Source organism: Peromyscus californicus, unplaced genomic scaffold (assembly GCF_007827085.1).
Source record: "Peromyscus californicus insignis strain IS unplaced genomic scaffold, ASM782708v3 Scaffold_11__1_contigs__length_118956290, whole genome shotgun sequence".
In the NCBI taxonomy this organism is placed as follows: Eukaryota; Metazoa; Chordata; class Mammalia; order Rodentia; family Cricetidae; genus Peromyscus; species Peromyscus californicus.
Genome location: NW_026294402.1, coordinates 39587127 through 39602071, shown reverse-complemented (window position 1 = coordinate 39602071; position 14945 = coordinate 39587127). Strand labels below are relative to the sequence as shown.

Sequence of the window (14945 nt, the reverse complement as noted above, 5' to 3'; positions counted from 1 at the left end):
GTGCTGGACAATCAGTGGAGTCCTAGCTGTTAAGGTTAATGTAGTAAATGCTAAAAAATGTGAGGGTGCAGCATGGAGGTTTATCTTGCAGAAGAGGCCAAAGGTCACCCACCCAGCCCTCTGGTAAAGAAGTAGGTAATCACTGGGACTTACGAGCATGCTTCTTGCTGAGCTAATAAAGGCAGAGGAAGAGGGGGAAAGACTGACCTAGAGTGCCCTCTCCATGCCGTGCCTACTTTAGGAATGTTTACCTACTCTTTAAAACTTTGAATCTCTTCTCCTCAGCCAGGCTTTTCCTGACCTCTGTAGATGGGGCTGGTGGCTCATATGTCCATGTTCCAAGCATAGTATCCACCCTTACTCGTCACTTCCATCACACAAGGTGCTGAGCTACTCTGTGGATAGCCTGGGCTTAGCGTGAGTGCCTGGCATCACTGAGCTCTGATATCACTGGGGAAGGAATCAATCAACAGATGTGGAATTGGCTGAACAGAAGCCAAAGGTGAGACACTCAACAAGAAGCATGTCTGAGAGGCCTGGGCACCGGGGCAGAGCGCAGGCCACCTTGATTTTCTGCCCATGTCATCAATGAAACATCCAACAACTTCTTCATGTCACACGCTTTTATTATTGAAGCTCATTGCTGGGAACTTCTGCAGACATGAAGGCTGTCCCGCTTCCCAGCCCTGAAGATATTCTCTAATGTTCCAGCCCTGTCTAATGCCGCTCAATCCCCCTGGCTACCTCCAGCTTATCTGAGCTGTCCTGAGCTCGTCTGGTCTCCTTGAACTTGCCCCTGAGACTCAGTATCACAAGAGGTCTGATCGGGCCAAGGAAGGTAAAGGAAGTGGAACTGAGGAGAAATGGGTGACCAAGAGAAAAGGCCTGGCAAAAAACCAGGACTAGGGACAACTTGGGCCTTCCAGAAGGGCTGTTAAAACAGTTCTGGGGACAGTTCTTGCTTTCTCTTCATGGACTCTTGAGTCGGTACAAAACTGAAAGATGGAGGAAGCCAGAAACAAACCCCATAGTCCCAGCTCTGCCCTTGGGTATAAATGATGTTGATGATGCTTGCCTAGACTTTCCCAGTGGTCCTGGGAGGGTAAGCCAGGTAGTACACACATCTTCAGTTCTTCTGTCTGGCTGTAGTTCTTGGAGGCTAGAGCAGCATGAATTGCATTTATCTGTCAGTCCAAATGAGGATTTTCTTCCCTGAGTATCTCAAAGGGCCCTAGTCTCCACACCATCTTGGAGATGTCTGTCCTGAGGATTTCACTGAGGCACTTCACCTAATTTCATGAAGCCAGTAATATGTTACAAGATGCTACAGAGGTACAACTCCCGTGAGTCCCCTGGAGTTCATGCAAAACCTCCAAGGTCCCTAGGATTTTTGGAGACTCCTTAAAATTACATCAGTTTCTGTATCTTAAATATAAAAATAAAATAAAATCATCCCAACAGCTTGTGACCAAAAGTACAGCAAGCCTGAGTCACAGTCATCACCCAGAGATGGACGGCCACAGCAGAGCCCAGCTCTGGAATCCACAGCAGTGGCTTAGAGGACCTGCCACTCCAATGCCAATGGAAATGGCTTTCCACCGAGGACAGATGGTCCAGGCACTGAGAAGCCAGACTCTGACAAAATTTGCTGCTGTCCCAGCACAGCAACGGTGTCACTGGCTGCTGGGTGTCTGTCCAGTCTGGGCTGGTCTACGAGTCAGAAGAGTGACAACTGCTGCTGCCATCTTCCAGGCCCTTCCTGGGCTCCCATTTAGCTCCACCTCCGCTTATAGACTCTTAGGAACACACCTGGTGCCCAAACTCCTAACTCCAGATTTCCAGCCAGGGATTCTGGGAAGAGTCAAGTTTTCCGAAGAACTTGAAAGAATAGTAACACACACACACACACACACACACACACACACACACACACACACACCACATTTGCACTCTCACAGAGACAGCAGACAGCAGAGGCGGTAGGGACAAAGGTGCCTGGTGGCCCCTGGTCCCCATGCTGTGAATGGCCTGGTCCCTTTAGGATCTTCATAGCAGTCAGCCATGTGAGGTTAAGATTTCCGGAAGCGTACCTCACTCTGAGGAAGAGACCAGGAAAACAGATTAAGGGTGGGCATGAAACTTAGAAGCCCAAGGGCTAGAAAACCCAGGGCCCACCATTCCCTAGAGCTGAATGCCAGCTGGCACATTCTCTAGGAGAAAGGGGAAGCACTTTCATGGCAGGCGGTTCTGGTGAAGTTTCCCTCTGCATTCTGCATTATCTTCCCTTGCCCAAAGAATGGGGGAGGGTTGGCCATAGCACCGGCTTTATGGTTATAGACAGGAGACTGGCAAGGAAGCAGGGTCTGGCTGAGCAGAGCCAGCAGAGCCAGGGCAGACCAATGTTCCCTGATGGTCAACTTCCTGCCATGGAAGGTAGCACCCTAGCGCACTCTAGTGGCCAATTTGGATACCTTTGGCTATCAATGGGAGAGGAGAACAGTATTGGTGCTGGGGCCATGCCTAGGTTTACCCTTTTATAAACCTCTGGGCTCTGTTCCAATGGAAGGGAAGGAGGGAAAACAGATACCTTGGGCTCGTCCCATGCCTGACATCTAACCCTGTCTTAGACATCCCCAAATACACAGGGCTCAGGTGAATACCCTCCACCCTCCTCCAAGCTCAACCCCTGGGCTATGCCTCTCACCTCCATCTTGCTATAAATCCAGGGAAGGACTTCTGTCACTTTGGTGTACACACCAGGTTTGTTCCTCTGGCCACAGCCTGTGCCCCAGCTTGTGACGCCTGCCAGGTACCAGCGGTTGTTCTGCTCACAGACAAGAGGTCCTCCACTGTCTCCCTGCAAGAAAGAGCCAGAGAGTGAGTCAGCCTGGTGCAGAAGAGGGGTCCAAATCAGGAAAAGATAGGTCTCTGATTCCCATGTCGATCTTAGCATTCCAGCCATCTCCCATCTCCAGGGTCATGAGACCTGAGCCCCACCCACAGGGACCTCACCTGGCAGGAGTCCCTCCCTCCTCGAAGATCCCCGGCACACATCATCCTTGGGGTAAGGTAACTGTCATAGACCGAGTAGTCATTGCACTTCTTGAAGTCAATGAGGTTGACCTGAACCTCTCGGAGAAAGGCAGATGTCTTCTCTTGAGTGAGGTGAACATGGGGAGAGAGAACAGGAAGCCAATGAGACTGTGAAAAGCTTCACAGCCATCAGCTGCACCCTCAGGACCCAGAGTCTGAGTCGCCTGGGAGTAGAGGGCACCATGTCTGTGTCCAAACCACTCCAAGGGGGCCTTCCGTGGTGGAACACACATTCTCACACCAGACACAACTCACTAGCCATAAAACAGAGATTTGTTCCCACTCAAACTCGCAAGCCTATGGGCTACCTGACTGCAACGGTTTGTATGGACTGTCAAGTTGGCAGGGCCTAGAATCACCTATGAAAGAAGCCCCAGGAAACATCTGGGAGGGATTTTCTTGATTAACTAACTAAGGTAGGAAGACCCACCCTAAATATGGGCAGCATCATTTCATGGGCTAGGTCCTAGACTGGATAAAAAAGAGAAAGGGGACTGACTAGCAGTCCTTATCTCCCTCTGACTACAGAGAGAGTATGACCAGCTGCCTAAGCTCAGGCTGCCATGACACCCCTCCCAGGAGGGACTGTAGAACTGTGAGCGAATAAACGCTTCCTTCCTTGAGCTGTTCTGTCAGGGATTTTGTGGCAGAGTAACTAACACCCTGAGTTGGCACACACTCATCTACATTCCAAGCACCATCCCATGTGCCATGTGTTTTCAGAAGCCTAAAGACTTTGGGGCAGGTCTTGATCTCCCACTTACATATCTAGACACATAGGACTGAAGAAATGATCTGCCCACCTCTGAGTAGCTAATCACTGAACTGGCAAGATCAGGAGGCTGGATCCAGACTAGTCAGGTTTCCATCATAGGAAGCAGGGAATAGTGACCTGTCTGGTGCAGTTGACCTGAATGTAATGACCAGGCTGGCCAGGCCACGGTGTCCTTCTGAGGGACACAGATGGTCATCTATGGCTAACCCCAGACAAGGCGCTCAGACTGAGTGAGGACAAATGAAACTACTCCATCATCCTTCCTTCCTTCCTTGTCCCAGCCAGGCCTAGTGGTACAGGCCTATAACCTCAACTACCCTGGGGGCTAAGGCAGAAGGATCAGTTCAAGGCAAGCCTAGGCTGCTAAATGAGTGCAGCTTCAGTTGGGGTGACCCACTGAACACAAAGGCCTAGTAATGCCACTCAGCAGTAGTGCACTTTTTTTTTTAGCCTAAGCAAGAGGCTCTGGGTTCAAGACCCAGTACTGCAAGTAGGAAGTCCTTCTGCAAACCACAGATATGAAACATCCTCTCTCCCAGTCAGCCCAGGGCCCACTGCTCCTGAACCATCATAGCCTGAGACTCTACCTTCCTTCTGGAGGAGATTACTATGTTTTCCAGCCACTGGTTCTCAACAGCATCCAACTTAGAGAAAAGTACCACTTCCTTGAACTTCTTCCAAGCTACACACATCCTACAATAAGCCCTTTTTAATAGCATCTTTTAAAAATATTCATTTATTTCATTTGATGTGTATGAACTTTCCTTTGTCTGTGTCTAGGTACCTGGTGCCCTTGGAGGCCAGAAGAGTGCCTTGGATGCCCTGCAACTGGAGTTACAGGCTGTTGTGAGCCACCATGTGGGTGTTGAGAATAAAGCCAGGTCCTCTAGAAGAGTAGTAAGTGCTCTTAACACTTACTACTGAGCCATCTCTCCAGTTCTTCTGACAGCCTCTTACTGAAATGTGTGCTTCCCCTCACTGTCCTGAGCAGTAAACCCACCTTGTTCAGCTGTAGGGGCTTCCTGGCAGTCTTGCCTAGAAGGTGTTCTCACATGGACAGTGCCAATATAATCACAGGTGTCCATGTTCATCTATGAACCATGAGTCTATACACCCAAACTCTCACCTCCATAGGCTTTCATCTGCATACACACGGCCTACAACATACACACTGTACAAACACACACACACACACACACACACACACACACACACATACTGTACAGACACACACACACAGAGTCTTGCATCTCTTCCTCTCACCATCTGTCTCCTTGGTTTTGCCAAAGCCAGTGATCCAGCAGGTCTCATTGAGGCCGAAGGTCTGACCGTGCATCGGGAGGCAGGCAGGGTGGATGTGAGCTGCGACAAGACAGTTAGGTGTTAGCGAAAGAGCAAGGTTGGGGTTTGGGTAGAGGGAGGGGTGAGGCAGAGCAAACACATTACAGGAATCTGATCCTTTCTCTCGCATTGGCTCTGAATCCTTTAAGGCTTTGGACTGGCCAGATACGGAAGTCAGTCATTCCATCTGAACCTTTCAGCCTTCAGTGTGCTGCCAGCATCCAGGAAGCCACTCTGGTTGCAGTGTCATTGTGCACACAAGTGTACAGCTGTGGAAGCTTGCTGGAGCCAAGCTGGCATGGGGAGGAGGAAAGTCTCTCTCCATCACGAGCAACTCTCCTGGCTAAGACTCTCCCAGGCCTTTCCCTCAAAGCATGGACAGTGAAAGATAAGCTTCTGATGTTAGGCCCCTGTTGCATACCACCTGATCCAGGAGGGCACCTGTTGGCTGGCCACCACTTGGGGCTCTCTGTCTAAACAGTCATCTGGCATGGGGTGAGTCAACCGTCCAAGCAAGAAGAGCACATAACTGAGACCATGACCTCCTGCTAACTAGCTCCCATGCCAGGCACTACCTACCAAGTGTCATTGCACATCACTTCACGAGCTCCCTCAGCATGGGCTCCCCTTGGATGGTCTGTGATACTGACCACTCAGCTCCGAAGGACAGGAGGAAAATATTCGCTGGTAGGATTTTGCAGGATTCTCAGCCATTTGTTATGTTCACTACTGCATTCTGCTCCCATTTCTAGGCCTGACCCAGGCTCAGGGATCTATGAACATTTGAGGAGGGAGGGGGCACTAAGGAGGGAGAGGCGAATTCAGGTTGTGATTGTCAGTTTTAGATGTCAACGTGCCATAACCTGGCATCACTTGGGAAGAGAATCTCAGTTGAGGAATTATCTAGATCAGGCTGGCCTGTGGGCATGTCTGTGGGGGATTATCTTGATTGCTAATTATGAAGGAAGAGACCCAGTCCATTGTGATCAGCTCCATTGCATAGGCTGACCCTGGACTGCCTAAGAGAGCGCTAAGCAGCAAGCAAGGATGCAGCTATTCTTTCTCTTTGCTTTTGACCATGGATGTGATGTGACGAGCTGCCGGAGTTCCTGCCTCGACGGCCCTGAAAGGATGGACCATGACCTGGAATTGCAAGCCAAATAAACTCTAACCTCCCACCCCCACCCCACATTGCTTGTGGTCAGTGTCCTTTTATACAGCAGCATAAATGAGACTGGAGCACACGTTAAATTCTTTCATGAATTGGGGCTTCAACGTTAGTATCCACACATTTTGTCTGCTAGAGAGTAAACACACCAGTAAATGAAAATGGAAGGGTAATATCTATTATTAACAAAAAAAAATCAAATGATTTCTTCTTTATGCTCATTGTTGAAATGTATCTTAACATGTAACACAGTTGTATACATCCTGTAGCTGTAGATTGCTCTTGTTTGGGGAAGTGTTGTAGAATATTATTTTAAGATGTGTTTAAACAAAAAAAAGATTTGTTTATGCTGTGGAACATTTGTTTAATGATGCAAATATGTGTTGCATTCTTTTGTGTTGTATTTGTTTAACTCTGTGAAGCTGGGTTGCTTTGCCTGTCTAAAACACCTGATTGGTCTAATAAAGAGCTGAATGGCCAATAGCTGGGTAGAGAGAGAAATATGTGGGGCTGGCAAGCAGAGAGAATAAATAAGAGGAAGAAGGAGACTGAGGAGAAAGGAGCAAGAAAAGGAGAGAGGACACTCGGGGCCAGCCACAGAGTAAGAAGTAAAGAAAGGTATAAAGAATAGAGAAAGATAAAAGCCCAGAGGCAAAATGTAGACGGGATCATTTAAGTTAAGAAAAGCTGGCTAGAAACAAGCCAAGCTAAGGCTGGGCTTTCATAAGTAATAAGTCTCAGTGTGTGATTACTTGGGAGCTGGGTGGCGGGCCCCCCAAAGAGTAAAGAGCCAAAGAGTGAAAAACAACCAACTACATGGAGGAGTTTAAATTACTGAGTTTTCACAGAAAATACTGTAATTCAAGAAAATCTTGACCTGGTTTGTAAACCAAAAATCCAAGCATATGGTCTGACCCTAGGACTGTATAAATCTGAACTGCAGTTCTTAGACTTAAGGACATGCCCACGCCAGGAGAGAAACCGAGTAAAACATGGGTGTTTTAGCCAAATGGTTTCAGAGTTGTACAAGGTCGATAATCCCTGTTCAGGCTCATGATTTGTTTGTGTGAGTTGCCCAGAAAGAGGCTGCTTGAGTCCACAGCTTAGCTCTAGGCTCCATAGATGAGCCTGGGTGGGTGTGGCCATAGCTCTAGGCTCCATAGATGAGCCTGGGTGGGTGTGGCCATAGCTCTAGGCTCCATAGATGAGCCTGGGTGGGTGTGGCCAGAGAGACAGATTGCACATCAGAGCTCTGCCCAGGACTCTTTCTCCTCACCCCACTCTGATGAACTAGCTGTTCCGATGGGCGGCAGACACTGCTTCCATATGGATATGTGAGGAAACACCAGTTCACAGGTTCAAGACTCCAGAATGTCTGGACTAATCAGAGCTCTCCAAGGATCCGGGGAATCCTGGCCCTCCAAAGGACAAGTGGCTGCTTCACTTCCATGAGATTTTTCTTAAGTCCCCCTTCTTCAGACTCTCTTCTAAGCCCCCTTAACCTGTCTTCACCAATCTCTTTAAAGATTTTAGTTTCTAGTCGCATGTATATGTGTGTCTGTGTATGGCTGTGTGCGCAAGAGTACAGGTGCCTATAGAAGCCAGAAGAGGGTGTCAGATCCCCTGGAGCTGGAGTTAAAGGCAGTGTGAGCTGCCAGACACAGGCGCTGGGCACCACTGAGTCTTCCCTCCAGTCCCATGAGTTCTTTTAGAACTCACCTTAGCTGGCCTCTGCACTGCCCCCAGCCTGCCACGCCTGACTGCCCTCTCTTCTCCTTCTGATCCCCTAACATGACACCGTTGGCCCTTTCTGGTGGTCTTGGTACACCTGGTTTGTTCTATTTGCCATTGTCTGTGTAGTAGACACACAGTAAGAAGTGAGCAAATGAGTGAGTGAATGAATGAATGAAGCCTTCTTTGACATTCAGTGTCCCCAGTGATCTGGGAACTTCTGTGGTCTTTCTGTCACGGAGCCTCATTTGGTCCTTTGTTCCCAAGTCAGAGCAGTGAGTCACACAAAACTGTGCTCAACTCGTGTTCTCCACGGCTCCATGCCATCAGCTAGCCCAGGTGGGAAGGAGCTTGACTTGGAGTAAGATCCATCTACGTACTATCCAGGAGCTCAGCTGTCACTCAAGCCCTCAGTTAACATCTTTCTCTAAAGCTCTACTTTCCACATGTCAGACGGAGCTCATAGGCTTTGCGCTCTACTGGGCTGGTTGGGAAGAGCACACACAATCATGCATACCAAATATGTGTGTCATGGCTTAGACGTAAAATGTGCCATACAAGCGTATGTGATTGAACACTTGGTCCCGGCTCTGCTGTGGGAGGTTGTGGCACCTTCAGAAGGTGGTCTTCACTTGTGAAAGCAGGCTGCAGGGGGTGGAGCTAAAGGTTCACAGCCCATCCCCACTTCCTGATCTCACTTGGATATGAGCACACTCCTGACGCCGGGAAATTACCCGCCTTCTACTGTGCTTCTTCTCCATGGTGGACCGGGCCCCCTCACGCCGTGAACCAGATAATCTGACCTTAAATTGCTTTTACTGGTGTTCTGTCACAGCAATGAGACAAGTAACTAACGCACACTGCCTGGCAGCTGCTAAATACATCGTTACTAACAGTAAGTCAATTCTATTTATATTAAGATTATTTAAGATTTAATTCTATTTATATAAGATTATTTGTATTAAGATAATTATATTAATATTTATATTAAGACCAGTGTACAAGCCTAGCCCTTTGACCAATTTATAACCTGAGATATGTCATTTGCGGCACACATATTTCTAAATCTTGGGCCTAAGTTTCCTCAATTATTGTTTTCTTTCTTCCTTTCTTTGTGTATTGTTCATACATATGTGTGTATATGTATTTGTGTGTGTGTATGTGCATACACACACATGCAGACATGTAGGTGTTATTGCCTATGCAAGTATATGAGGTCAAAGATTCATGTCAAGATGTCTTTCTTCCATCAGTTCTATACCTTGTGTTTTTGAGGCAAGATATCTCATTGAACTAGAAACTTTGGTTAATCATCAAGCCCCAGGGATCCCCTTGTCTCTGCTCCCCAGTGCTAACATTATAGGCTTATGCCACCATGCCCAGCTTTTTACTCTGGCTCGGGGGATCTGAACTCAAGTCCTCACTCTTGTAGAGCCAGAACTTTACCCACTGAGTCAAGTCTTCCAACCCCCACCCCAGCTTTCCTACTTGTAAAAGAAATGTATTTAATGGAATGATCTCTAAGTTTCTTTCTCTTTGCTATGACGACACCCTGAAGCCTGAAGCTGGGGAAACAGAAGCTTCCAAGTCAAGGATGACAGGAAGCAGGCACACACTCACTCACCTGAGAGGGTCAAAGGCTTGGAAAGCCTCATGAGGGCGATGTCATAGTCATCCTGCTCATCGGTGTAGTTACCATTGATGATGATCTGGGAGATAGAGGCAGCCTCAGGGAGCTGGTGCAGGTTGCTGGTGCCTGCATACACCTTCCAACCCTCCAGAACCTTCTCCCGGGTCCTACAAGAGCCACAGAGTATGAGTACTGTTCAGTTATACACCTGGCAGAGGTCACTGCCAAGATCTGCGACACACAGGCAGTCAAAGCAGGAGCCCCAGCCTGAAGACAGGAGGATGGATAAAATGACCTTTGAATGAATCTTCTATCTTATGAAGCCCCAAAACTCTCACTCTCCTCAAAATTGTTCTGAACTGGCTGCCCTGAACCTTAGAGTATGAAAAAAAAGTGAATGAATGAGTGATTCTTCTGTGTGTCATTCATCCCTACTACCCCATCCGCATGCCACTAAGGACAGAACCCAGGATGTGGGACAAATGGCATCAGCCTCGGAGATTTAGACAGGACATGGTAATGAAAATTCATTACTCAGGGAGCCAGTTTCCACAATTCTGTGCTCTGGGTCCCCAAAGGCTGCTGGAGACCCGGAGAAGCCAACTGTGCCACCCTCCTGCTGTCCCTGTCCCTCAAGTCCTGAGACAGAATTCCCCTTCGTCGTCACCCCTCTGCTGTTCTGCAGCTGTTGTTGCAGGAGGTGGAAACAAGAAGCCGGGAGCTTCATTACATCCGGATGGAAAGGATCCGAAAGTCTTCTTCTGGCCTGCCTCGCTTTGCTTAGGATTCTTGTTTTTCATCCTTGGCTCAAGCTCAGGGCCAAACCCTCATTCACACTCGATCTTTTGAGCAGTAGCTAACCCCAAGGAACTAGGCTTACACTAAAGTGTCCATAAACCCTTCCTAGTGGCTCCAAGTCCCCAGCAGCATCTAATGAAGCCCCACCCCCACCCCCGTAACCAGGCACTTACACAAAGAAGCAGTGGGCAGCGGTGAGCACCCACTGGGCATCGATGAGTGTGCCCCCGCAGATGTGGGTGGAACCAAAGTGTAGGCTCACTTGCCAAGGCCACTTGGTCTCTGAGGTCTGAGCCCCTCCCACGATCCTCCCGGTCATAGCTCTCAGACCACAGTCTGGGGGGAATGGAGAGAACGAAACAGGTCAGAGGATTCTTTTAGAGCCCCTCTTAGGGCGAGCTTGGGCAGTCCTATCCCGAAGGTCACCCTTTGGTCATACAATCTAATGTGGCACCCCTATCCCCTGTCCAAGCAGAAATAGTACAAGGTGGTCTTAACCTTTGGGGTTACCTAGTAGGAAGTCTGACCCCAGAGAGCATCCGCCTTCTTCCCATTCATCCATTCTTGCATTAACCTGCCAAATGCTTACTTCGTACCCAATGCTTTGGCATTGAATCTGGCTTGGTTACGAGGGTGAGTCCCAGGGCTGTCACCAAGGGCCCGGGAAAGCAAAAGATGCCATCACAACCCTGCGGTGATGAGAATGAGTGTAGCAACCTCTCATTTCAGACGAAGGAGGAGTCCACGTCCTATGCCGTATAGCTGGGTTTACACAAGGAGCAACTCCGCAGTGAGTCAAGCCCGGGACAAGGAGCGGCAGCCTACGGGTGTGCTCAGACACGGGGCTTTTCTGCTTGCAGAGGAGAGAGAGCAGCACACTGTCCGAGCGGTGGGTACTGCAGCCACAGCAGTGGGCCAGCCTGCACCCCGGTTTCACCAAGAACATAGAACTTGTGGAGCTACTCACAGCTAGGGCTTAGGGGTCAGCTCCAAGGTCAGGTATCAGCTCCCTGCCTGCCTGGGTTCTGATCTTGGGCAAGGGACATTGGGTAGTAATGGTAATTACCCTGCAAGGCTCTCAAAGTCAGTAACTACAGCTATACCTGTACAGACACAGGCGCAGTACCCTCCATGGACCAGCACTCGAGTGAGTATTGGACACAAATCTCTCAGCTAGCCCACTCCCACTGTCCTCCCTCAGTTCTCAGCCTCTACCAAAAGTTCAGGAGACTCACATGACTCCCTTGGAATGACAGAGATTGCAAGACTGAATTTCCCAAGGTCAGAAGGACTAGAAGGGAAATATTACCCAGGCATTCTCACGCTCCCTGGCCCTGAAGCAGACTCACAGGCTTGGATCCCAGGAGCAGCCATCTTCCCTAGAAAGGTTCCATCCCTCTGCCCTAGAAAGCCCCCTAGGCCACACTACAAGAAGAAAATCAGCTTACGGGAACACTGGAGGGAGACGTACCGCTGGGAAGGACATTCGGACCTGCAGTGCGGGGACACAAAAGATGAGAAAAGGGGTCAGTAGCTGCCCCGTCTTCCAGACTGGTACCCGCTCACATCCTGGCCCATTTCCAGGGAAGCTACCTTTCACAAAAAAGGTGGAGACTCAGACCTTCCCTCTCCCACTGGGTGATCCTCCTTATAGTGCTTTCTCCGGGAATGTGGATGCGAGCAAACTACCTCCACCGTCATCCCCTTCCCCTCCCAGTTTTCATTTGGTGAATCACTCACATCAGCTAGTTCCCTGTTCTTTGGAACCCAAGCAAGCCTTCATGGTCCCAGCCTCATTCTACAACTAAGCAGACCCTACCGAGCCTCTTCTATAGCTTCACGATCCCCAATGCAACATGCAGAGGGCCTAGCCCAAAGCAGACACCAAGGGACCATTGCGTCTCCTCTCACCCTCACATTAGGTGAGCAATGCTAGTGCGAAGACGTCCATCTTGGGGGAGGGGGCTGGGACAAAGAGGAACTGCTGTGCAAAGATGACGGGGGGGGGGGGGGGGGTTTGCTGAAGCTTCACAGCCCTCCTGGGCCCTGACTGCTTGTACCTGTCAGTCCCCTGCTCCTGTCCCCAGTGATGCATCTTTCCATTCTGAGTCCACCAGGTGGAGCCTTGTGCACTAGCTCTCTGTGGCCCCACGAGTTTCTTAGTCATCTCTTAGATCAGGCAAGCCCTTGGAGATTTGGAAGCAGGAGCCTCTGACCTTGGGGTGATCTCTCTACTAGACCTCAGATAAGAGCTTCTAAGCCCTAGGTGTCCACAGTACTCCGGGCACTTTGCAATGGAGCCTGGGAATCTGGGTCCCAGGAAAATATGGGGGTGTGGGGGTGTCTCGCTGACTCTAAGCACCTTCCACTAGTCCCTCAGTCCTCTGTTTGCACACAGTCAGCCCAGTTGTTCCACTGCACCTGTAGAGGCTTTCCTGGATGGTGGAGTTGTATTCAGAGAGTAAGAAGCTGCTGGTGATGTCCCTATGGGCCACCTCGGCTGTTCGGTAAGCACTGCAAAGAAGAGGGAAGAAGAATGAACACCCTGCAGTCCGCAGACCCTAAGTCCCCCGCAGCATCCGAGCACTGTGGATGCCCACAAGCGCTCCCTAGGGAGACCTTACTCAAGGTCAGAGAATCTGAGCTTGCTTTACCCAGCAGGACTGCATAATGGGATGATTTGGCCACGGCGTGGTTTACAAAAAAGAAGGGTCTACACTTGGCTGTATATTGTGCTGATCTTGAAAGGGAGAGGTCTTTTGTCTTGTCCCTTGACATTGTATAAAAAGTTCTTTGGAAAAAACCTCGAGGCCACTGGGTATTGACCCAGGGCCCTGCCAAAGCTAGCCTGTGTCTCTGTCTTTCTCTCCAATACGCCTATATTTCTATCTAATACCTCCTCATTCCTCTCTCTTCCCCTCAAGAACCCTTTGACAGGCCGGAGCTGGAATCCAACAGAGCACCACAGACTGACTGACAGAGGCAGGCTAGAATGGCCTGTGTGGTAGCCACTCCTGCACAACATTCAAAGCCTGGCTCCACCACATGCTCTGCTCCTGCCCCCACCAGCCCTACGACCAGCCCAATAGCTCTCCAATATGGTGTAGGTCTGGCCTCATCACCAGTGCCTGGTTAGAAAGGCATATTCTTGGCTCTACCTCAGACTCACCGAAAAAGCTCTGAGAGGCACCCAGCAACCTATGTTTTAACAGCTCCAGGCAATTCTGATGTATCCTTGACTTTAAGAACACCCACCTAGCCCATTATATCGGGGCTGGCTGGTTTTTACATCAACTAAGCTGGGGGCATCTGGGAAGAAGGAATCTTAATTGAGAAATGCCTCTATAGGACTGGCCTGTAGGCAAGTCTGTAGAGCATTTTCTTCCTTAGTGGTCTGGGAGGGCCCAGGCCACTAAGTGGTGCCATTCCTGGGCAGTTGTACTAAGTTCTATAAAAAGGCACGCTGAGCAAGCTGATAAGCAGCGTTCCTCCGTGGCCTCTGCCTTCAGTTCCTGCCTCCAGGTTCCTTCCCTGACTTCCTTCAGTGATGGGGTGTGATCTGAGAATGTAAGCTACAAGAAACTCTTTCCTCCCCAAGTTGCTTTTGGTCATAGTGTTTTATCACAGTAATAGAAACGCTGACTAAGGCACCATCCCAACTGTGGCCCACAGTCCCATGGCATTGGCACCACCCCAGACCTACTGAGCACCAACTGCAAGCTCAAGATCACCCAGAAAGTGATCCGTATACATGCTGCTGACTCTCCGAACAGCATGCCTCAGAACTGGGCATTCGCTAAAGAAGTTCTAGGTCCTAATTCTAGAGATTCAGGTTGTGAAGTCCAATTTTACAAGCACCCTGATGATTCCAGTATGTTCTACTCTCTGCCTGGAACTTATGTATACATCTAGAACATTCTATATGTTTCTGTGAACTGGGCCTGTGAACATGCCATTCCTCTAACCAAGCACATTTAAGAACCTCCACTGTGTCCCAACAGAGCCCCACATATACCCTTGGTGTGGGACTGCTGGAATAAGCCTTTCCCACATCACAAGAGGGTCTTGTCTTGTTCTTTTCTGCCTGTGTGTCATATAATCTACTGGAAGCTCTGTGGATGCTCTCTGCATCAATGGTGTCCAAAGAGAATGCTGAGAGCTTTACTACACTTGCAGGAGATCACACACAGACAAAGACACCTGGGGCTTAAGTCTGGACCAATCAGTTCCTCCTTTACCCACCAGGACTCTGAGGCCAAGGTGGAGGCAGAGAACTGGCTCTGAGTCCTAGCTCTAACCCTATCTTTCTAGGTATTTCTTCTAAGGGGAACTCACAACCTCACACTCATCCATGCATCCCTAAACCACTCAGCTTAAGAACTCGGAGGAAGGGCTCAGGACTGTCTCAG

The 14945-nt window shown here is 49.4% G+C and overlaps 1 protein-coding gene across 3 annotated transcripts in view; it reads right to left on the bottom strand.

The window, feature by feature from the left end:
* Positions 1-1871: 1871 nt before the first annotated feature.
* Tmprss13 (transmembrane serine protease 13) overlaps positions 1872-14945 on the bottom strand; it is a 28871-nt gene continuing 15797 nt past the window's right edge. For all 3 annotated transcript variants that reach the window (XM_052758836.1, XM_052758828.1, XM_052758845.1), the window contains 8 exons: positions 12958-13050; positions 11985-12028; positions 10710-10872; positions 9733-9905; positions 5132-5230; positions 3013-3155; positions 2705-2857; positions 1872-2096 (listed from right to left, as the gene is read on the bottom strand). In XM_052758836.1, coding sequence (XP_052614796.1) covers positions 2070-2096; positions 2705-2857; positions 3013-3155; positions 5132-5230; positions 9733-9905; positions 10710-10872; positions 11985-12028; positions 12958-13050 — 895 coding nt within the window. In that variant the 3' untranslated portion in view covers positions 1872-2069. The remainder of the gene's footprint in view (positions 2097-2704; positions 2858-3012; positions 3156-5131; positions 5231-9732; positions 9906-10709; positions 10873-11984; positions 12029-12957; positions 13051-14945) is intronic.